Here is a 22,451-nt window from a genome sequence, read left to right as displayed (position 1 = left end):
CAGAGTCGGGCACCAGTGACCGAGCGAGTCTAGGTGTGTATGGAAAGCACTGGGGAACGAGGAGCCTTACGAGATGCCCAGCCCAGCGGACGTTGATGGAGTGATAAACGGGGGACGTCTGTGAGCGCCAGCTTAATGACATCGGCCGTCGTCACTCACCATTAGCCCGTACCTGCCCTGAGCGGGAACCCTGTGTTGCTCACCATCGAATCCTCATCCCCTAGCCAAATGCCGGCACATAGATAGTTGATACTCTTTATTTTGCTGAATGAATACGTCAGAACTTGAAACAACGCTAGTAAAAATCTGGCTTCTTTGTGATGAGTACATGTTTTTAGTGTCCGGGAAGAAATTTCCCATGGCATGCTATTTTTATTTTTTTAAGTCTCCTCTGTGCTTAACTCTTGTCATCTCTTTTCACCACAGCCTTTTCAAGGGGTTTTATTTACTCATTTAAAAAAAATATTTTATTTATTTATTTTTAGAGAGAGGGGAAGGAAAGGAGAGAGAGAGAGAAAAACATCAGTGTGGGGTTGCCTCTCATGTACCCCCCAGTGGGGACCTGGCCTGCAACCCAGGCATGTGCCCTGACTGGGAATCGCAGCAGTGACCGTTTGATTCACAGGCCCATGCTCAGTCCACTGAGCTACACCAGCCAGGGCTACTCATCTTTTTTTTCCATTTCACCCCTACCACCGTGGCTTCGTTGTTTGCCCTCACACATTGCAGATTTTAGAAACTTTTGTTTAATAGGTTAATCCCCTTTCAAACTGCTCAAGAAACTCAACTGCTGCTCTCCCCACTTACAGATAATCTCATATATTTTCTGTTTTCTGTGATTTTTAACACCTTTGTGGGGTGGAACTGCAGGTAACCGTCTAGTCGGACTGCAGGGTCAGTGTAGGCACAGTGTACTAACTGCGGCTTCCCCCTCTCCCGCAGAGAGAGTTCCGAGAGCGCTGCTCTCAGTGTGCTGCCGTCTCCTGGGGCCTCACCGACGAGGGCAGGTACTACTGTACTTCTTGCCACAATGTTACAGAAGTAAGTAACAGCTCTCATCCATGAACTCGCTTATGTCTTAAACGTTGCGCTTTCCGCCGGATACGTGGTGAAGACTTGATGTATTTTTATCAGTCTTGCAGTGCCCACATTTCAAGAATGTAAGTGGTCTTCAAGGGCTTAAGAAGTGAAGGAGTTTGTAAATTAAATTTAGGATGAGCTCTTGAAATCATGTTGGGCCAAATATACAAATGATTTCCTGATTCAGACTGTATAGTCTAAGAGGAAGTAATTAAAATTATACTTAGAAGATGATGCATTTAATTTCATTAGTTAATACTTAAAGGGTTTTTAATGTGTTGTGGTAGCTTAGTGGTTTGGAGGATGAAATGTTAGAAAGATTGAGGGCTGTTTGGAGGTTTGGGAATACGCTGTATTATTATTTTACCTTTGCACAATAGCTTGCAAATTGCCGAATGTTTCCTGGTCGCTATTTGGTTTCCTCCTCATAACAAGCTCTGAAGTAAGCCATTATGCCGATCTATAGATGGGGCGAGCAGGGCCACCAGGTGAGAGTTCGCTGAAGACACAGGAGCATGAAGTGTGGGGCCAGGACTTGAACCTGAGTTTTCCGACCCCAGTGTTCATTGGACCCCAGCACACCTGCCTCTTACACTGGAGATTGTCAGAGTGTCCCGTGTGGCCTTGACGAGGGAGGCTCCCTCCGCACTGGGAGTGCTGTGTCCTGCTCCGGTTACGCACGGGCAGGGCAGCGTGACCAAAGGAATCAAGGGCGGACGGCCTGCGACCGGACGGTCGGAAAGTGCCAGACTCTTCTCCCAGGGGAAGGAGCTGCTGGAAGCCCGTGGAGCCGGGACGGAGCAGACACCACCTCCACCACACCGGCGTGAGGAAGGCCCGTCGGGGCGGATGAGGGTAGCTGTAGACTTGGGCTTCTGGCCACGGTAGAGTGTGAGGAACCACACTTACCCTCCTACCCTGAGCAACGGGAAACCTGGGGAAAATATATGAAACTAAAAAAAAAAAATTCCTTTGGAAAAAGTGGTTGGTGCAGCTTGCAGCTCAGTCACACGAGAGCTTCCCTGGAGACAGTCCCTGTTCTTCCGGCCGCAGCGAGGTCCTGGTGTCCCCTCCCCCTTAGCCACACGGACCGGACCGTCCGGGAGGTCAGTGCTCCTCTGATGAAGGGGTCAGGGCCGTGGAGAGGTTCACGGTCTCGATTGCGGTGGTGGTTTCGGACACCCCGAGTGGTACACTTCGTGAGCATGCGTCCTTTGCTCCTCTCGGCAGTTCACTCGCCGCCGCGTCTGCACCTGCAGCGCAGGCGTGAGCGCAGTGCAGAGGGGCCGGGTGTCTACCTGGGTGTCTTGGTATGACCTCCCTGCCGTCCCGCCCCTTGCACTGCCCCCCGTCTGGCTCGGAATGGGGTCCTCGAGCCCTAGACACTGTGCCCGCTGGGAAAGGCCTTCTGAACGGGTAACGGCGTGGGAAGGTCCTCACGGTGCCTTCCGTTCGAAAAGACGTTTTCAGGTCTCAAAGCTGGCCAATTTGTGTAACAGATATTCTTGCAAGTATTTTGTGAGTATTTAATAAGGGTGTCGGCTGGAGCTGTGAGTTTAATAGATTCTTATAAGGGCAAATTCATTGCATAAAATTTGGAAGCTATGCAGGTGAAAGCTAAAAATCACCCATAATCTCAGCCCACAGCCTTTCGGTGCTTCCATTTAGTCTCTCTCTCTGTGTAATGTATGGGAGGGGAGAGGGGATGTCGGTGAGTGTCACTGAATCTTCTGTCTTAATAAGTTAAGGATGTTCCTTCTGAATGTAGGCATTTTAATTGACCGTATAATAGTCCACAATGTAACCAACCAGCCATTCAGTAATTTAATTATACCTCCAGTTTGAACATTTAGTTATTTTTACACCTTTAAGTTTTGTCTAGTCCAGACTTTAAGCCTTTTCCCCGCCTACTTGTTAGAAGTTTGACCTGTCTCGGCGGGGTAGCTGCCGTGCTGTGTGTTCCGACTCGTCTTACGCTCTTACTGTGGCCAGCGCAGCCCATCGGAACTGCTGGGGGTGTGGCGTCTGCGACTGGGGGGAGCGCATCTCAAAAATCCGTCGTTGGAGACAGTTCTTCGTCCTCATTGAACACCGAAGGTCCCTTCATTCTGCATCTCTGAACTAGAGAGACACGTATATGCCCCCTGTCGGTGGGGCCCGAGCCAGCTCAGCACGCACACCCGGAGTGTCGTTTCCGCTCGGCACCCACGTGGCCCAGCCTGGGGGTGTCCGTCTGCTGTGACTGTGTGGTGTTCGGATCCTGCAAACCCAAGGTCAAGAAAATGTTAAAAAGAAGCGCAGTCCTTGCAAGGTCAAGTGGATTAAGCATTCCGCAAAAACAGCTGGTAAAGGGCTTACAGCGGGTAGTTCACTTGAATTTGAAAAACACAGAGAAACGAGCCCCAAGAAACAGAAACACCAAGCTAAATTTATAATAAACGAGTGGAGGGAAAGTACAGAGAGTTCAGGACAGGGAAGTCGATGAGCAAGACATTTGCCTCACCTGGGCCCCGTGTGTGTGTGCGTGCGTGCATGTGTGCGTGCGTGCGTGCGAGGGAAGGCAGCTGGAAGACGAGGTGGTGCAGAAACCGCAGCAGGGTGTGGACGGGGAGCTGTTTCTGCCGGTCTCTCCGCCTGTAACCATTTCTGTGAGCGGGCGCCTTGGTAGAATCTCCGTTAGCCCTGGGAGGTTTCGCTCCCTCTCTCCCTCCCTCCTTTCCCCTCTCTCTAAAGATAAATAAATAAAATCTTTTTAAAATCTCCTGTAGACATTTAGAACATCTAGATTATTGACTTATTTTTTACATAAGGTGATTCAAATGGAAAGGTTTTGAGAAACACATCTCTTCTACACTCCTCTTTGCAAAACGTCAGATATTGTGGGTGCTAGATCACATCTCACAGTGTTCAAGCTTCCGTGAGTCGTGGAAGTTCTGTAAGTACAGGAGTGAACTGTGGACGTGCGGGGGTCGTGCCACTGGGACGATGGCACCAGGCAGCGTTTGTGTAATAACTAGTGACAAATTCCCACGGCTACTGGTACGTCCAGTACGGTTTCCTTTGCAGCAAAAACATTCCCTTGTTCACGTCACGGAAAGGGGGCTACAGCAAGGAATCAGCAATCTGAATGAAACTGGCACCAAGTACTAATGTCTTCCGATGTGATTTCAGTACTTTTTGTTTTGGCGTGTTAACATCTTAGAAGAATGGAAGGCCTCATATTTGAAGTCCAGTTCCCTTGGGCTGTTTGAGCTGGTCCACTGTTCGGACGGGCGGTGGTGCGCGCTGTGAGGGTCGGAGCTGAGCGCTGTGCCCCTGAAGCGGCCCTCTGCCCTGGAGTCGCCCCCAGGAGGTGACTCTAGCTTGGCGTTCCTGGTAGAACAAGCCTCATTTGTCCAGCTCAGCCACAGTTTAGACGAGGAATCTAATGCCTTTAAAATTTTTGTGTGGTTTTCTTTTAAAAAGCTAATTGCTTTTGGGAAGTCAGATTTATGGGTAACTGTCTATATATTATTTGCACATAAAATCATTTCTACAATTAAGTGCCAACATATTTAAAGGTACTAAACAAAGGTATGAAGTAGCAACACTTGGAAGAAAATAACTTCGTCTGCAAGTACTACTAAAATACAAAATATATTTAAAGGAAATATATAATTAATTGTTTTTCCCATGTTTTTACATGTATGAGTATGTTAAGAGTATAAAGAAGCTCAATTTTTAGGACAGACTTTAGAATACATTACAAATTATTAGGGTTATATAATTATATAGTAATGGGTAAATTTTTACTTCACTATTAGTAAAAAAGTGGGCAGATCCCCAAACCAGGTGTTAGAAAACCTAAATTCCAGTGTGATTTTGCCTTCGTGTTGTTACTTGTAAAATATGACTCCTCTGTAAATAATAATATTGGTTTAACAATAAGGGGAAATATATATGCAATCACAGACATTTGTAAAAATTTTTTAAAGATTTTATTCATTTATTTTTAAAGAGAGGGGAGCCCTGGCTGGCGTAGCTCAGTGGATTGAGCTCGGGCTGCCAACCAAAGTGTCGCAGGTTCGATTCCCAGCCAGGGTACATGCCTGGGTTGCAGGCCACGGCCCCCAGCAACCACACATTGATGTTTCTCTCTATCTTCCTCCCTTCCCTCTCTAAAAATAAATAAATAAAATCTTAAAAAAAAATAGAGGGGAAGGGAGTGAGAAAGAGAGGGAAAGAAACATCAGTGTGTGGTTGCCTCTCACGTGGCCCCCCCTGGGGACCTGGCCTGCAACCCAGGCATGTGCCCTGACTGGGAATGGAACTGGTGACCCTTTGGTTTGTAACCTGTGCTCAATCCACTGAGCTAAAGCCAGGGCTGTAAAACTTTTTAAAAAGACTTAATATGCGTGCACGTGTGTGTGTGTGTGTGTGTGTGTGTGTGTGAGAGAGAGAGAGAGAGCAAGAGAGAGAGAGGGAGGGAGGGAGGGGCAGGGGAGCCGTGCCAGAATCTTAGGCACCAGCTCCTGAGAGCACTTGGAATTGAGGACTTTGGGATGAATTTTATTCACCATTTAGTCTTTCCGAAATCCTATAAATGTGATTAGAAGTAAAAAGTAGTACTTTTATAATTTCATAGATAAAAGTGTTTTGGCGAATTATTCAAACACAGAAAAGCAGGATGTCTAGTTTAGGCATTGCTGATTACAATAAATACAGAAATTATTTTAATCCAAAATGCGTTTTGAGTACAGAAAAAGGTGACTATATTTGACTTCAGGTTTTATCTGAAACAGCTAACAAGTGATTTGAAATAGAAGTTTATTCATTTGACAGACATTTATTCGGTGTTTACTATATTCCAGGCACTGAGTAATTTGAATGAGAACGTAACAAAAATTTGTATCACTTCGCCCAGATGTCACCGGTATTGGTTCTGGGGCTCACAGTTTGGTTCATTAGACTTCCCGAACAGGCTCGGAAGTACCTTCAGGGAGGCGGGAGGCTGCCTTTCTGATGCCGCGTCTCCGTCTCCCGCAGAGGTCGAAGGAGGTTCTAAGCACGGAGGCCATCCCCAACACCAAAATACAAGCCATCAACCGGGGACTGAGGCGGAAGAAAAGGCTGGGTAAGCTCCTCCCCACGTGCGGTGCTCAGCACCCTTCGGCCGTGACCCTCACCGTCCTGCTTGAGGGCGTGGAGGGAAATAGTGAACAGATTCCGTAGAAGTTGCCAGCGTTTTCACCAGGTAACGTGACGTGGAACTACAGTGGGTAATTATCGACGGTAACGTTGGAAGCGAATGTCTTAAAGCACCTCCTTTTTTATTGTGCACATTTTCAAGTTGCTTTTCCGGTGGAACAGCTATTATGCAAAAAAAAAAAATGACAACAAAAGGAGCATATCTCTTTTCACCTGTTGGCATGCATTTTTCTGTTCTATATTTATCGTCTATTATGAGTGTGATTTTCTGTCCTTTAAAGGAAAATGCTTATTTTCTGAAATGATTCAGCCGGAATTGTCAGGTCAGGCAAGTTAAACCTGATCCTCCAGTTGGAGAAATCCATTTCTCACCGTGAGTTTTGAACACACCCTTTCAAAACAGGGGCGAGTATTTGCCCTTAAAATAGCCTCAGTGTGGGTGTGCCCCATAGGTGATCTGTCCCTGGGTTGCAGTGAGTCCGGACAACTAGCCGCTGCTGAGGAGGGTCCGAGGTCAGGCCTCTCGGATGCTCTTGGGGAGGACCAGATCCCCAAGTCCGAAACCGGGCGAATGGTATCGGCTGCTTCTGCACGAGGAGCTTTAAAGACACACACACCCGAAATAGGTGTGCACAGATGCTACGAACTGTCTGTGTGACACACGCCGACACTGCAGTGCATGACAGGGAGAGTGCCTGGGTGCTAACTTCTGCTCCTGTTTGACCTAATAAGAGTGGCTATCTCATTAGACTGAAACTCGGTTCATTTTAATTAAATCTCATCAGGGTAAGGCCTGGTTAATGTGGACTTGACCCACGTAAATAATTAAAATGTATAGTTTAAATGTAAATTACTGCGGGAACTTCAGGTGCTTCCGATGAGACGTCAGGTGTCTTACATTTGACCTCTTTGCCCTTAGTGTCTTCATCGGTAAAGCGAGCGTGGTAATCCCATTTGTTACGTGAAATAGGAACCCAGACTCCGCAGTTCACATAGGAAGAACAGTGCAGGAGGGAGAGAGCTCGTGCGCGCGCGTGCACACACACACACACACACACACACAGAAAAGCTGAACCCCCTCAGCTTCACCTTGAGGGGCGCATCACAATCACAGGCTTCCTCTGCCTTCCTCCGTGTGTCCCGGACAGCCTAAGGCCCGCTCCAGGAACTGGTTGGTCAGCCGGCGCGGGGAGACCTGTGACGCAGGACAGCGGGGGCAGTGGCGGCCCTGGGACGGACGTTCTGCCGGGAAGGGGCGACTCGGAGTCCCAGAGGCCGACTCCAGAGGCCGTGTGTGAAAGGGCCGGGACCTTTCCAGACAGCACAGCCCTGGTCCTGCAGGGAGCGGGGAGACAGAGGGTCTTCGCGGACTTGAACGCGCTCTCGAACAGGCAGCTCTGTTGAAATGTGTGGTTCTGTCTGTCGCGGTGGCGGGTTTCTTCCCAGCCTCTCGGGTGGTTCCGATGATTGAGTAAAACAGCCTGTCTGCATGCCTAGCACGCAGCTGACCCCCGGGCAGAGCGCCGTAGTACGTTTCTCTCCTTTTTGGTCTCTCCCTGTGACCTAGAACCGTGTTCAGAAACACGGAGGGAGCACTTTGTTCTGGAATGTTCTTGCTGCCTATCCCGGTACGCCTGGACCACTGCGTCCTGGCTTTCGTTCGTCCGTTCTCCAAACGCCCGGAGTCCCCAGCCCGAGGAGTCGGGGCAGAGCCGTGGCAGCAGCGGTGGCTGGGCACCCAGTGCTCTTCCAGCCAGAACTACCGGTGGGGGGGGCGGGGTTCTTAAAACATTTCCTTTTTCAGTCGTGGTGACTGTTGATTTTCCCGCCTTTTACATGAACAATTCAGAAAAATAATAGGCAATTTAAAACATGAAACTGAGTAGTTACAAAAATAATGTTTGTCTTTAGCATTTGTGTACAAACTTGCCACGTTGGAAGCAGGAGAATGTAGGAAAGGAAACCCCGCTCAGGGACGGGGAAAACCGCGGCTGCCGTGCGGGAGGCGCGCCCGCTGCTGCGCAGTGGGGCGCAGACAGCTGAAGCGTGTTCTTCCCCCTTCAGAGAGAGGCTGGGACTGGTACGTGTGCGAGGGCTTCCAGCACATCCTGTGCCAGCAAGCGGAGGCCTTACAGACCCTTGGAGTAAGCCCGGAACTCAAGGTAAGCCCCCTGGTGTCTAGGTGTCAGCCTTACGCACTCCTGTCGTTCGGAGAACAGCAGGCTGGAGACGGAGCAGAAGAGTCATCAGCAACAACACTGGGGCTGCTGGAGGAGTCGCATCTCTGGTACTTTTGCTTTAACCCTTTTTATTAGACCAGCTGGTCCCACGGTGCATTCTACAGGGTGTAAATAAGCAACCTATCTAAGAGAAAATAAAAAGGGTTGTAGTCGTCAGATGTGCGGGAGACATTGGCTTAAACAAAGTAAAACGAGCCACGTGGCAGCCTTGCTGGGCCCTCTCCGTGCTGATGCGCCCGCTTAGTGTCCATGGGGCCCGTGTGCGGAGTCACGGCTGGGGAAGGGAGCCCTGTGGTGGCCTCCGTCTCTGGGGACTTGAGTTCCAGAACGTGCTTTGGGGAGCGATACATTAGAACAGTGGCTCTCACACTTGCACTTGCGTCAGAATCCCACGCAGGGCTGTGAAAGCACAGAGCGCTGGGCCCCGTTCCAGAGTCTGGTTCCGTGGGTCTGGAGTGGGGCCCAAGAATTTGCACGTCCAGCAAGTTCCCAGGCGACCCTCCTCCTGCGGGTCCAGGGCCACGCTTGGATTTCGTGGCCCCTCAGGAGTATCCCTGCTGCCATGGGAATTTCCTGCTCCCTCATCTGGTCGAAGTCCCTTCAGGAGCCCTGGAAAGGCCAGCTGTTGAGCCACAGTGGTCACTGCGCCCTTGCTTCGGGCCGGTCACTGGAACCCGGTACCAAGAGACCCGGCCTGGCTGGGGAGAGGGCTGTAGGCACTGGGCATGCGAACCACAGAGCCTGCACCGGTGTGTTTAGAAGTGACATAAGGGCACTTGAGACGGGACAGAGGTCAGCGTGGACTGACGTCACCGAGGGAGGGTGTGCGGAGGAGCCTCTGCTGTTCACGCGGAAGCAGCGTGACCTCCAGACCCGGGCGGGCACGGCTGAAGCCGGTGCTGGGCCTCGTGGCATGCGCGGTGTGGTGTGGCGTGGTGTGGTGTGGCGTGGTGTGGTGCAGTATAGTATAGAGGGACTGAAACCCCGGATGCGTGCCCGCCAGAGGCGGACGCGCGACAGAGCATTCGGAGCCTCCCGCTGAGGAAGGAGGGAGGGTACAAGTGCTCGCAGATGGGGGGCGCCGCGTGCAGCACGAGGAGTCCTGCGGCTGAGATGTGCTGGCATGCCTGTCCTCGCAGCCTGAACGACCACTCTCGCCCTTCCCCCGCAGAGTCAAGTTCTGCATAACCTTTGGAGGCGCTACCTTCAGAAGAGCAAGCTGGCGTACTGCAGAAACCCAGTCTACTCCGGCAGGAGGGCAGCCGCGGTGAGTGGCGTGGGGAGGAGGCGGGGCAGTACCGCGGACAGTGCTGAAAAGCGCACGAGCGGGTGACGGGTGACGGGACGGAGAAGCGAAGGCCGAGAGGGAGACCGAGAACCGGCCGGGGCCCTCTCGCGCTCCGAGGGCTGGGGCAGGAGAGGGCCTGACGGGGAGTCCGAGGAGCAGCTGGTGGAGCAGAGGAAGCCAGGAGAGTGGGGGGCCTGCTGGACCCTAAGGAGCTGAGCGTTTCAAGAAGAGGGGGGTGATCAGCTTGGGAAATGCTGCCGCCGGGTCGGGAAGAAGAGCTCGAAAGCCAGTGGATGGGACAGAGGGGCCCAGACGTGCTGGAACGGGCTCTGAGGCAGACCGGGAGGGGCCGTGGGGACAGCAGCCCTGCACGCCCCCCGCCCTCCAGGGCGCTCTGCTGCAGGGAAGGGCAGGCACGCCCTGAGCCACTGCGTGGGGGGCTCGCACCAGCAGACGACCGCGCGTTGATGTCGCCTTTTTGCTGGTGAAAGCGAGCACAGCCCAACAGTCTCGCTGCACAAAGAAATCGCACCCGAGCTGGGGTCCAGGGCAGTTTCCGGGGGGTGGGCGTGGCCGAGTTTGTGCCGGGAAGGGAACGGTACAGGAGGGAGCACAAGTGTGATGATCTGGGGGGCAGGGGCGCTGGCACAAAGGAGGAAACCGGCTTCAGACGAGAGCATGCGTGACTCTCCCCGGAGAGGCACCAGGGCGCGTGCGGTCGGGCGCCGGCACCAGCCTGTGGGTGCTCCCTCCTGGCCGCGTCACTCTCGGCACCCTTCCCAGCGAGCCCGTTCTGCCGCCGTGCGGGGCACCTTGCGTCTCAGGTGCCGGCCTGCAGAGGGGGATGTGCTCAGCAGTGGGCTCTGTGCCCTGGCTTATTCTCTCGGGAGTTTTGTTTGCTTTTTACGGAGAGAAGCACTGACCTGCTGCCTCTTGCACACCTGCCCCTTGCATACCCGCAACTGGGGGCCTGGCCTGCGGCCCGGGCGTGGGCCCTGAACGGGAGTCGGAGTGGGGACCCTCTTGCTGGCCGATGCTCGGCTCACTGCGCCACGCCAGCCAGGCCTCTGGCAGGTCTCCTCACCCTGAGCCTTGTCTCTGCTCACTAAGGTCCAGGTTCCTGGCCTGCACGGCCGAGAGCACAGCTGCTTTTCTGTGATCGAGTCCTCCCAGGGGCATGTCGGCTAGTGAGGCCTCCAGGTCAGCCACCTGGCAACCTTTCTTAGGGACTCTTCAGTCAGCATTTCAACAATACGGGGCGGGATCCCCCAAAACTGGCGTTATCTTCTGGAGGGCGGGCCCCTTGTGGTACAGGCTTCCCCGCTAGGTGGGTGTTCTAGGAACCCAGCTGTATCTGTGTACCAGCTGGCGTTGTTGTGAGAGGCTGTGTTCGGCCCCAGTGGATTTTTTTTGAAGACTCTTTTTTTGAAGACTCTTTTAAAGGACTCTTGCCTATTTCATGATGGGTGATTTATGAGCGCCGCACCGAGTGTTCAGGAGTTTTTGACCAAAAACAGCATGACTCCCATGCCCCACCCTCCCTAGCCACGCAATCTCGCCCACGAGTGACTTTTTTTTATTTCCCTGGGGTGAAAAAAGTCCTCAAGGGGGACTTTTGCCAACTTGGAAGAGATGAAACAAAAAACAGCAGAAACACTAACAGGCATCAAAATTGATTAACTCAAAAACCGTTTTGAGCAGTGGAAACTGTATCTCCATAGGTGTCTTGTATCAGATGGAGAGTACACGTTTAAACATGTGAGGATAGATACACTACTTTTTATAAACAGATTCCGTTTTTTTTTTGGTGCCCCAAATACATGTGTGAAAAATTAAACGAAGGTACGAGATCCCCTGTCAACGTAAGTGTGGAAACACTGATGCCCCAGGAGTGCGAGGGCATGAGCGTCTCTGAAGAAGCGCCGCTGGAAGGGTGGGGTGACAGCGCCCCCGAAGAGCTGGCAGGGAGGACGGTCCAGGCAGGGGACGTGGGTTAGCAGAGAGCCGCGGCAGAGGGGCCCGGGCGGACGCCGTGGGGGGAGGGGGGGCAGGTGGTGTGCATGGATTTGTCGCTGACAACACGGGTGTCAGTCATGTGCGTGGGCTCGTCGCTGACATGGGTGTCTCAGTGCTAGAGCAGGGAGACGAGGGTCCTTCCAGGGGGAAGGGATCCCTCCAGGGGGAAGGAAGCCTAGGTTTCCGGGCCCACCCTGGTCGCAGCCCTTCCCCACGCAGCGCCGGGGAGCCGCCCCGGAGCCCGCGGCCCAGTGCAAGTCCCTGGGTCTGGGGGGCCCGGCAGACAGGGCAGTGGTCTGGGGTGGTTTCTGGGTGCGGCTGGGGACGGTCAGGAGCGCTCAGGTCCGTGGAAGCAGGTTGCAGTTTCTTCAAGTGCCTCCGCAGTAACTCGTTCCTGTCGTTTTGCAAACAGGTCTCAGACGATAACCGGAGTCACTCGGGCTGGGACAGTGAGCCCGAGCTGCTGAGCGACTTCAGCGGCCCCTCTGGCCCCTCCGTGTTCGACAGTGGGGCGGAGTCTCAGCCTGACGCCCACACCCGGGGGCCTCTCCCCTCCAGCAAGGCCTCGCAGTCAGGTAACAGGAGACTCTAACGGCCCAGAGCTTGGAGCCTGGTGGTGCCTCTTAGAAATAACGGGGTCTGATCTCTCCACATCCCAAGGAAAGGAAGTCAGCCTAGCAAAGGGCCGTGGCTGAGGAAGCGGTAAATTAAGCGAGGTCTTAGTGTGGTTTCAAGAAGGCACGTTGCCCCCACATGGATGTTTTGTGTGGTGTTTGAAGGCAGCGGAACCATAAGTGGGTCCAGAAAGGAGGAGGCCGGCGCAGTGAAGACCACACACACCGTGTGTGTGGGCCCAGCCTCTCCCGGGAGACGCAGCAGAGAAAGGACAGAGCGTGGCCGCACAGTGGGGCGGGCGGGAGTCAGAGATGGTCCGCCCGGCGTCCAGGCACAGGCCAGAGCGGCCGAGGAAAACCGTGTACCCGTGTGTACGTGCATCTTGCTCTCTGACTTATTCCATACTTTGAAATAGGTGAGGAGCCTATTGAAGGTTACAGGTGTAGTAGATCTTCCTGAAGCATTTATTCATGATGCCAGTTGTTCCCAGACTACAATTAAAAAACGAAAACCGTGGTGGCAAACAGACCTCAAAGGCCAGACGCGTCCTTTACGGTGGACACCAGCCTTGGACATGGGCTGACGGAGTTCTCGGGGAGATGGCTGCCCAGCCCTCTGGGGTTAGAGGTGGTTGAACTCTGGGTTAAGTGTGGTTATGTAGAATGTTCAGCCAAACATTTCTGGTATGGGCTCCTTTGCAAGCCCCTGGCCCTTCAAAGATTAAAAATTCCTTTTAACAGCCCTGGCTGGTGTGGCTCAGTGGATTGAGCACCAGCCTGAGAATCAAAGGGTTGCCAGTTCGATTCCCAGTCAGGACACGTGCCTGGGTTGTGGGTCAGGTCCCTGGTTGGTGGGGTGGGGGCACGTGAGAGGCAACCACACATTGGTGTTTCTCCCCCTCCCTCCCTTCCTTTCCCTGTCTAAAAATAAATAAATAAAATCTAAAAAAACTCCTTTTAACAGCATATCTGCATTCCTTGCTAGACTACACTGTGACACAGAGTCAGATAAGTTACTCTTCCGTCCAGAGAAGTCAGGGAGTTAGACTCGCAGAGCGGCCGGGCAGCCGAGAGTCCCGGGAGCGTCCTGTCCGCACTCGCTGGCGACCCCGGGCCCACGCACCCCCAGGAACTCGACTCTCAAACCGTCAGGCCCGTTCAAGTGTCGTGACCGGTCGGCGGGCCGCCCAGGCTTAGTTTCTGTGCTTGTGTTGCAGCCAGTTGTGAGCCTTTTCACTTTCGTGTTTACGTGAAAAGTAACGAGGACTGTGGCCCCTGATACAGAGCTGTCAGGTCCCGAGGGTCACGGGGAAAGCGCCGTCAGCGGTCCTCGCACCGCCCGCAGCCGGCCGCCGCCGCTGCTGCAGGAGGTCGCTCCGGGAAGCTCCCGCCTCCTCAGCAGGGAGAAGGGAAAAGGGTTTCATTACTGTTTTTGCTAAAGAGTGAACTATGTCTGCATTCTTTACGTTTTTAAATGAGAATTCTGCATGCACGTAATTCATATATGGTATTTGTAAGGCATGTTCTATTGTATATCTATAAGGCTTGTTATAAAAAGTTTCAAAAGTTAGAAAGGTTATATATAGTCCGCTGTTCCCCTACACGGCCTGTCCCCCGAGGCACGCACTGTCACCGTCCTGCGGCCGCCGTCCCTCTGTGTCTTGCCTGACTTCCGGGTCGGGCCGTGAGCTTGCAGATTCCCTCCGTGGACGACGGAGTCTTAGCCCCCCCACACGCGCCCCTCCCACCGGTCACCCGCACCCTGTTTTGCATTTTTCGTCCTCTGCCTTCCCCGTATAATTATAATTTTTCCTGGGCCCGTATTTAGTGCCTAAACTACCGTAAGGACTGGGCCACACACCTTACCATGTCACACTTTCTGTGCACCCTTTGGTTTTTCTAGCGCAGGTGGTCGTTTCCTTAGTTTTCTGTCTGTCTGTTACCGCGCTGTAGTTAATCACTGACGGATCTCCACACTTGCCCTCGGCTCCGAAACACGCTCTCGGTGCCTTGGGCTCTCTGTGGTCCCCTCTCCTGGAAGAAGGCGTCCGGCCCTCTGGCCTGCTCCGCCTGGGCCGGGCCCTCCAGACCCGCGACCCGGCCGTCTGCCAGCCGCCTGTGACGTCTCTCTCCGCCATTCTGTCCTCTCTCCTGCTAAGTTCCTGTGTTCCTGGTCCCGTGTCATCTTCTTTTCTGGCTTACTTCCTCGTTTAATGGAGCATCTTCTTGTTTCGCTGAGGATGTGGATGACGTCTTCCCTCCTGATGTGATTGTTCTGACCTGTGTGTTTAACACGGTCGTGCGCCACGTCACGACCCTTGGGTGAAGGGGCGCTGTGTGTGCCCCGGCGGGTCACAAGCCGGAGGTCCGCGGTGTTGACCGGAGGCGCCGGGCCGAGCTCTGATTCGGGGTCCGCGTCCAGCTCCGCGTGGTGTCGGCGCAGGAGGCCCAGCCCGCTCTTCGCTGGCCCTGCACCCACAGAGGCCGCGCCCAGGGCTTGGGGATGCGAGGACAATGCACACTCTGTCCTCAGACTCCCCTCCCTGCCCTGCCCGTCCCCGCATTTCTCTGGCTCTCACTGCCTTTTACTATTTCTTGTCTCAAGCCTGAATCTCTCTGGGCCTCTTGATCTTTGCTCTCCCTGTCTCTCCCCTCTCCCTCCTCCCTCCTCCCGAGGTCCCCCCCCTCCGTGGGTGCCCCTGGCACATCTAGGTGTGCAGCGGGCCGACTAGCATCTGGGCTTGTGTAAGGGCACTCTGCGATGGTCACACGAGGGTGCATTTCTCAGAACGCGTCCTTCTTAAGTGATGTGTGGCTGTATTAGAAACTGTCTTCGGATGTTCAGTGAGCCCAAGGCGGCTAGCCCCGGTTAAGAACGGGGACTGAACCGTTGATTTAAAACGTTGGGCCTGCAGGGAGTCTTGTCAGCTCCGCCCTGCAGGAGAGGGCCCTAGCTGGGCTCTCTCCTTAGTGAGCCTCCTGCATTATCGTCTTGGGATCTTTTCCCCCTGGGGCTGATCAGATTCTCCAGAGAACTCTCTTCAGTCTTCTGGCTGGAGGGCGAATCCCCAGGTTCTGGGAAGTGGGCGGGAAGAAGCGGGGGGCGGGGGGGGCTCTTACCCACTCCTGCTTTCAGTGAGGTCCGCCTGCTCTCCACAGTGCGAGTGCCCAGGATCCCCATTCCAGGGACCCTAATTAAAAAAAAAAAAAATATATATATATATATAGATAGATAGATTGATTTTAGAGAGAGGGCAAGGAGGGGGAGAAAGAGAGAGAAACACATCATTTGTTGTTCCGCTTAATTATTCATTCACTGGTTGACTTTTTAAAAAAAGATTTTATTTTCTTTTTAGCCAGGGGTGGCGGGGGAAGGAAGGGAGAGAAACATCAATGTGTGGTTGGCTCTTGTGGGTCCCCTACCACGGGACCCAGCAGGACACCAGCTGGCAACCCAGGCACGTGCCCTGACCGGGAATCAAATGCGTGACCCTCTCTGGTTCACAGGCTGGCGCTCAGTCCACTGAGCCACACCAGCCAGGGCCATTGGCTGACTATTGTCTGGGCCCTGACCGGGGATCTGCCAGCAACCTTAGCCCGCCGGATGATGCTGACCAACTGAGCTGTTTCGCCGGGGCCAGAGACCCTCCTTTTATACTCCCACAGTGGGAAGAAGACTTCCAGTTTCCGGCCTAGGTTGGGGAGGGGCTGTTATTTTGCTTCTGGAGTGGGGGCAGGAGCGCGAGTGTCTGCCCGCTTCTCAGCCGGACTTTCCCAGGCAGCCCCTGCGGTTCCCTCCCCCCTCCGGTTCCCGGGGGGCCGCGTCTGGCTGGCTCAGGGCAGACTCGGGTGGCCCTCGCCTTTCCCCGCTCCAGGCTCTGCGCCCAGCTTCCTCGGGGCCGCTAAGGCCCGACTCACCTGTCCGACTCACCTGTCCGTGTGCTTCCCGGCTTTCAGGCTTTCATCGCCCTCGTCTCCTTTTCTGTCATGTGTCCTCGGATCCGTGTCTTTTTAAATGGCCCTTGTAATTGTCGTCGTGAAACAGAGCAGAGGCCACCGTGTGCTCTCAGCCTGCCGTCCTAGCCGGGGTTCCTCGTGGTGTGTGTGTGTACTTCAACATAATATTTGCGTATTTTTATGGAAATCTATGTTTTTATATATATATATGTATTTTTAAACAGTCATCCTCAAACTTTAGCATCCGTCAGATCACTGGTGGGGCTTGTTAGAGCACAGGTGCACCCTGGCTAGTTTGGCTCAGTGGACAGAGCACTGGCCTGCAGACCCAAGGGTCTCTGGTTCGATTCCCAGTCAGGGCACAGGCCTGGGTTGCGGGACAGGTCCCTAGTTGGGGACACGCGAGAGGCAACCACACACTGGTGTTTCTCTCCCTCTCTTTTTCCCTCTCTTCCCCTCTCTCTAAACATAAGTAAGTAAATAAATGTCTTTTAAAAGAACACAGACGGGTCCACTCTCTTCAGTCCCCCGGGGGCCTGACACAGCCAGCTGGCCCGGGGACTGTGCTTTGAGGACCGCTGAGTTATAGAGAGCCTCCCGGAAACTGTTGCACGGTACTCCGTGGTACGGAGATACGAAGTTCCTAACCCCGTCACTCAGGTGGTTTCATTTTTTTCAGATTGTAAGCAGGGCTGCCACCGCATGCCTTGACCCTGAATCTTGGCGTGTTTTAAAAATCGCTTCACTGGGATTGACCATCTTAGAAGTACAACTGCGAGACCTGTTTGTCACCAGACATTTATTGGGCCCCCGCTCTGCGCTCAGGCCTGCTCTGGGCACTGGGGACACGCTGGCGGGCACGGCTGTCTGCCTTCTGGGTGGGGAGGGTGCGGTGGGCACGGCTGGACGGCAAGGGCACCCGGGAACAAGGACGGCTTGGTGGCCGACAGATGCTGTCCGGAACGGGCCGTGGGGTTCGGAAACGGGGCTTGAGGAATCACTGCACTTGGAGGGTTTTTGTCCGAGAAAGCCGGGAGTCCCTCAGGGTCATCCCAGTCCCGCGTTCTAGTGTGCACCCGCGCCGCGGCCTTGAACCCCAGCTGCGCCCGGGCGACCCCGCACTCCCGCCCCCAGCCCCGCCTTCCCTCCGCCCCGCGGACTTTTGCACTCAGCTGCCTGCTCAGCGTTTCCGCTGGTGACTTTAACAGCGTGTTCCAGCACTCCACGCGCACCTCCGCCACCTTGACCTCCTCGCCCAGCCCGTCTCGGCGGCGAGCGGCATCTCCACTCCCGCATTCCTCCGGCCCACACGCGGGCTCGCACTGGCCCTCGCTGTCTCAGAGTTAGAGACTCCCTCGGTGGGCCCGGGCCGCCCCGCTCCCCTCGGTGCTGCTGCCCCGTGCTCGCTCTGCCCCCCGGGACACCACCCTCCCCCCAGCAGCCCCGGGACTTTGTGAAACCAGAAGTGGGAGCGGGTGCCCTCTGTTGAAAGGTCTCCGGAACCTTCTCCTCACACTGTCCCAGAATAAAACCCACAGCCCATGTCGGGGCCTGCGGAGCCTCACACACTGCTTTCTGCCTCTCCCCTTCTCTGTCGACCACTTTCCTGCCCCCCCAGTGTGCTCACCCCGCTGGCTTCCTTGCTGCCCCTTCAAGGTCGCGCCTGCTGGTGCACGTGGGCTTCTTCCTGGGACCCTCGGGGCTCCGCTCCGCACCCTCCGGGCTGCTCGGGCCCCGCCCTCCCGCGCGGCCTCTCCGAGCGGTCGTGCATGCAGGATGGCCTGCCTCTTCCCTTCCCGTCGCCTGTCTGCCGTCGCTGGAACGGGAGTCCGAGGGAGGCGAGACACTCTCCAGTGTCACCTCCCCAGGCCCGGAGCAGGGGCACGGTGCATGAGACGCGGGAGGGTTGGAGGAGGGGGGACGGGCCTGGGAGGCGGCACCACCCAGCTCGCGTCTGCAGAGCCTCTGAGACGGGTCGGGCGACAGGCGGCCGGTACAGGGTCGTACACCGGGCTCTGCTTCGTGCCTGTGTGTCCTTGTGCTACTTGAACAAGTGTTCGTGTTCACTATAAAAAACATCAGCAGGTCCAATTCCTTTTCAGTGTCCGAGTCCATTGAATTCCCACAAAGAACCAACGACCTTTCTGGCCAGCCTCCTCTTAAACCATCACGGCTTTCTGGCCGAATTGCTCTTGATAAGGTGTTCTCAAGAACGACCCGGTTCTAACACGTTTAATGTGCCTCTTTGGACTCTCTTGTTTTTCTTCCTTGGTTGTCCGCACGAGTCACTTGCACTGTTAACTGCCTCCATCTCTCCCCAAGATATGTCATCCGTCTGCTCTGGGTCCCTCGACGGCGTCGAGTACTCGCTGCGGAAGGCCAAGGGGACCGTGAAGATGACCGTGCCGGGGACGCTCGCCCTCTGCTCCCTGTCGTTGCTGTGGCAGAGGGAGGCCGTCACCCTCTCGGATCTCCTGAGGTGAGCTGCGTGCGCCGCTTGGGGTGCGTCTGCCGGTTTTCCGTGCGAACCGGGGAGCTTGGGGGTGTTTTGAGTTCTGCGGAGAGGCCTCGGCCGAGGAAGGGGCTGGGCAGACGGGGTGGCCTGCGTTCTAACTCTGAAACGCAGTCCTCCCCGGGCAAGCAGCTCACCCTCCTGGGTTCCTTGTTCGTACGGCGGGAATAATAGTGCTTGCCTCACGCGGGCTGTTGGGAAGTCAGTCGTCTCCTGTGAGTAAAACACTTCGAAGAGGAAAAGGGGCATCTGAGCAGGGACATCCGTGTGTGTTGTTCCTGAGGGAGAGGGGGCACCGATGACCTTGACACCGGCAGCGGCTGCTCACGCAGTCCCACGGAAGCGTGCCCTGCTGTGGCTCGGAGCTGAACCTCAGGCCGTCTCTGCTCGTGGGAGAAAACTGGAGACAGACGTACTGGAGGGATCTGTCGTGTAGATGCTTGGCATTTTTCAAGATAATCTACAGGGTTCTGTAGTTAATGAGAAAGTTACGGTTCTGTGAGGAAGAGCCATGAGAATTTCTCATTAAATACCTGTGCTAAAATCATGAATGTGCTCATTTTCCCCTTGTTTCATGTATTCTAATGAATAGCATTCGGGTTTAATCAGCGTGTAGAGTGATTGTGAGAACCCTGTAGCTTTAGAGCCGCACTCCTGGGTTCGAATCCTGTCTCTGTTGTCAGTACGCTGTGCAACCTTCAGTGAGCTTTGATTTAAATTTAATTTCTCTCTGCCTCTGTTTCCTCACTGGTAACTCGGGGATGACACTACCCACCCCTTGGGGTCGAGACTGCCTCCAGTGCCTGTCACCCCGTGAGAAGCACTTCAGGCAGAAGCCGGTGCCGGTCGTTGTTGTTCTTGTCGTCCTCCTCCCGCCTCCGCCACCGCCTCCACCGTCACCGTCATCACTGGCGCCGGGCCCTTTGATTAAATAAAATGGCTCCAGTAAACGGTGATAGTGTCTTTGAATGTGGCCACATCAACCAAATAACAAGGCTTTTCTCAGATGTGATGCACCCTGGGCAGCTGGTCCGTGATTCAGTGAGTTTTACCGTCAAGTTAAAACCCTCGTCGTGCTCCGCAGGCCCCCCCGGGTGACCTCACCCTCTCCCAAGGCTGTAATTACCGTCTCCACCGCGGGGATGGCTCCCCGTCAGCCTCTCCGGCCCAGACTTGTCCTGGGGGCCCGGCCCACGCAGTGCGGCGTGCCGCGCAGCTGCCCGCTGGACGCCCGTGCGTCCCCGTGCGTCTCCAGGTCGGCAGGACTGGAAGGGGCTCATCATCCTTCTGGCCTCAGCCCCGCCCCTTCTCCCGTGTGCTCTTCCTAAGTGCCACGCCTGCAGTTGCATCCCGTTTAGAAACCTCAGAGTCACTCTGGACTCCTTCCGCTCTCTGCGCGTGCAGCTGGTACTGTCCATCGTGCCTGCAAAGTCGCTCTTGAAACCCCTTTCCTCTCTGCCCGCCCCTCCGTCTCTGCCTTCACTCTCTCTGCCTTCACCCGGGGCATTGCACACCGCCCAGGCGGGCCCGGTGCCTGCGGCCTCGTGCCGCTCTGCCCGCTTCTCTCCGTGACCAGAGGGAGAGAGGGAGGGAGCCGGCAGGCACGGCAGGCTCGTCCTGCCCTCAGTGCTGGACAGAGGGCCTGCCGGGGCGGTCTGCACGAGGACGGGAGAGCTCCCCTGGAGATCTCCCAAGGTGGGGGGCACATTGACCTGCAGTTCTTCCAGGGAGGACGTTATGAGTGGTGGAAGGTTGGGGGCAGGGTCCTGCACCTCTGCCTCTTTCTCCCTCCCCCTCCCCCTCCCTCCCCTCCTTCCCTCCCTCCCTCCCTCCCTCCCTCCCTCCCTCCAGGGGGAATTCTGCAGGGCCTTCAAGGAGACTGGATCTCGTGAGCGGGAGGGCTTCCTTTTCGCTGTGTGCGCACGCGGAGTTGGGGACCCAGCTGAACTGCTGCGGGGACAGCGGAGCATGTCCCCTTACTTTGTCTGCGTCTCTCAGAGGGGACGCGCTCGGTCCGGCTGGCTCTGGAAGCGCCGTCGGTCGCCCGACCAGCGGTGCTGCCTGGGAACCTGCGGGAAGGGCAAGTCCTCGGCCCACTCGAACCTTTGGGCTCAGACACGCTGGCGGTGGCCGGGAACCTCTGTTTGAAAAGCTCTCCCAGAGGTTCCTGTAGGTGCTAAATCGAGAACCACTGCCAAACTCGGAAAGCTGTGTGAAGAACTTTGGTTGACAGTAATCCGTGATGAGCCTGGCCACAGGTGTCTCGCCCGGACCCTGCCTGCCACTCCCCTCTTCGGCCCTTTAGCAGCGAGTGTAGCGCAGCGGGAGGAACTCTAGCCCTCAAAACTGCCGCCTGCCGTGTGTGGCAGGAACAATAAGCACAGCCAGCACGTCGTCGTTCCACACCTTTTTACTGAACTTGGACGACGCAGGAGTCGCTCTTGAGATGCAGTTGTGAACCACGTAGACCGAGTCCCTGCTCTCACGCAGCTCACAACCAGAGGAGGAAACCCGTCGAACAGCCAGCGAGGCGCTGTGCGGGAGGGCGGGGTCGGAGGTTGTGCGCCGGAGAGCAGCTGGGGGGCTGCTTTGCACCGTAGTGAGGGAAGGCCTCGTTGAGAGGGGGTTCGAGCTGCGCCTTGAATGGGAGCAGAGCCAGCAGGCGCGTGTCGGGGGTGCTGGCCTTCCAGGGAGGGGAGGCCCCAGTGCCGGCCCTGAAGCACGAGCAGGTGCTGCGTGGTCAAGGAGTGGGGGGCGCCTGTGGCAGAGGAAGCGAACGTGAGGGAGTCGGGGGGTGAGGGCGGGGGGCCCACAGTAGAGGCCAGGCCTAGGTCTTTGCAAGCCGGTAGCCAGGGTAGCGTTCGGATTTTTTTAATTGAGATCAAATTCGCACACAACAAAATTCACCCTTTGAAATGCAACTCCGTGGTTTCCAGTGTATTCACAAGGCTGTGCGACCATCTGCGTCTGTCTCCACGACACAGCCGTCACTCCTGACAGACACCCGTGCTCCTCAGGGTGGGCCCGCAAGCCCTGGGAGGGCGGGCAGGAGAGACCGCTGTGGTCCTTCAGGCCGCTGCAGGGGAGTACCGTCCAGGGAGGCGGGCGGAGGCAGGGAGACCCAGCGGTCTCTGCTGTCCCCAACGGTGGCTGGCACCGGGGGTGGGCTGGGGGGACGGGCAGAAACGGAATGAGGTGAGTGGGTTCAGGACATGTTTGCAAGGAGACGTGACTTAATGCTAATGCAGCGCTTCTTGCAGTATCTGCAAGGAGAACCAGCTGGTTGAATTTCCGGTCTGTCGCAGGTTGAGACTGAAAAATAGAGTGAAATGAGAAAGAGAGACAGTGTTTCCAGAGGACAGGGCCAGGGCGGCGGTCTGCTGGGCGGGCGGGGCTTTTTGTCCGGCGGGGGGGCGGCGCTCCTCTGCCTGCTCCGCGGTTGACGCGACGTCCCACCCGAGGGTCCTGGCCACGGGAAACGGGTCGTGCGGGGCTGGGACCGGGAACGTACCCACACTTTCTGAAGGGAAAGTCAGGAAGGAAAAAGCACTTTGGAA

The 22,451-nt window shown here is 55.5% G+C and overlaps 1 protein-coding gene across 1 annotated transcript in view; it reads left to right on the top strand.

Moving 5' to 3' along the window:
- Positions 1–22,451, top strand: part of TAF1B (TATA-box binding protein associated factor, RNA polymerase I subunit B) — a 49,621-nt gene that overhangs the window by 539 nt on the left and 26,631 nt on the right. The window contains exons 2-7 of the mRNA XM_045844717.1: positions 943–1,041; positions 6,106–6,193; positions 8,332–8,429; positions 9,679–9,774; positions 12,224–12,386; positions 18,705–18,861. Coding sequence (XP_045700673.1) covers positions 943–1,041; positions 6,106–6,193; positions 8,332–8,429; positions 9,679–9,774; positions 12,224–12,386; positions 18,705–18,861 — 701 coding nt within the window. The remainder of the gene's footprint in view (positions 1–942; positions 1,042–6,105; positions 6,194–8,331; positions 8,430–9,678; positions 9,775–12,223; positions 12,387–18,704; positions 18,862–22,451) is intronic.

The sequence above is a fragment of the Phyllostomus hastatus genome, unplaced genomic scaffold (genome assembly GCF_019186645.2).
Source record: "Phyllostomus hastatus isolate PE091 unplaced genomic scaffold, TTU_PhHast_1.1 phas_contig_402, whole genome shotgun sequence".
NCBI classification, from domain to species: domain Eukaryota; kingdom Metazoa; phylum Chordata; class Mammalia; order Chiroptera; family Phyllostomidae; genus Phyllostomus; species Phyllostomus hastatus.
The sequence above is the reverse complement of the archived record's forward strand: the minus strand, read 5'-3'. Positions and strand labels throughout refer to the sequence as shown.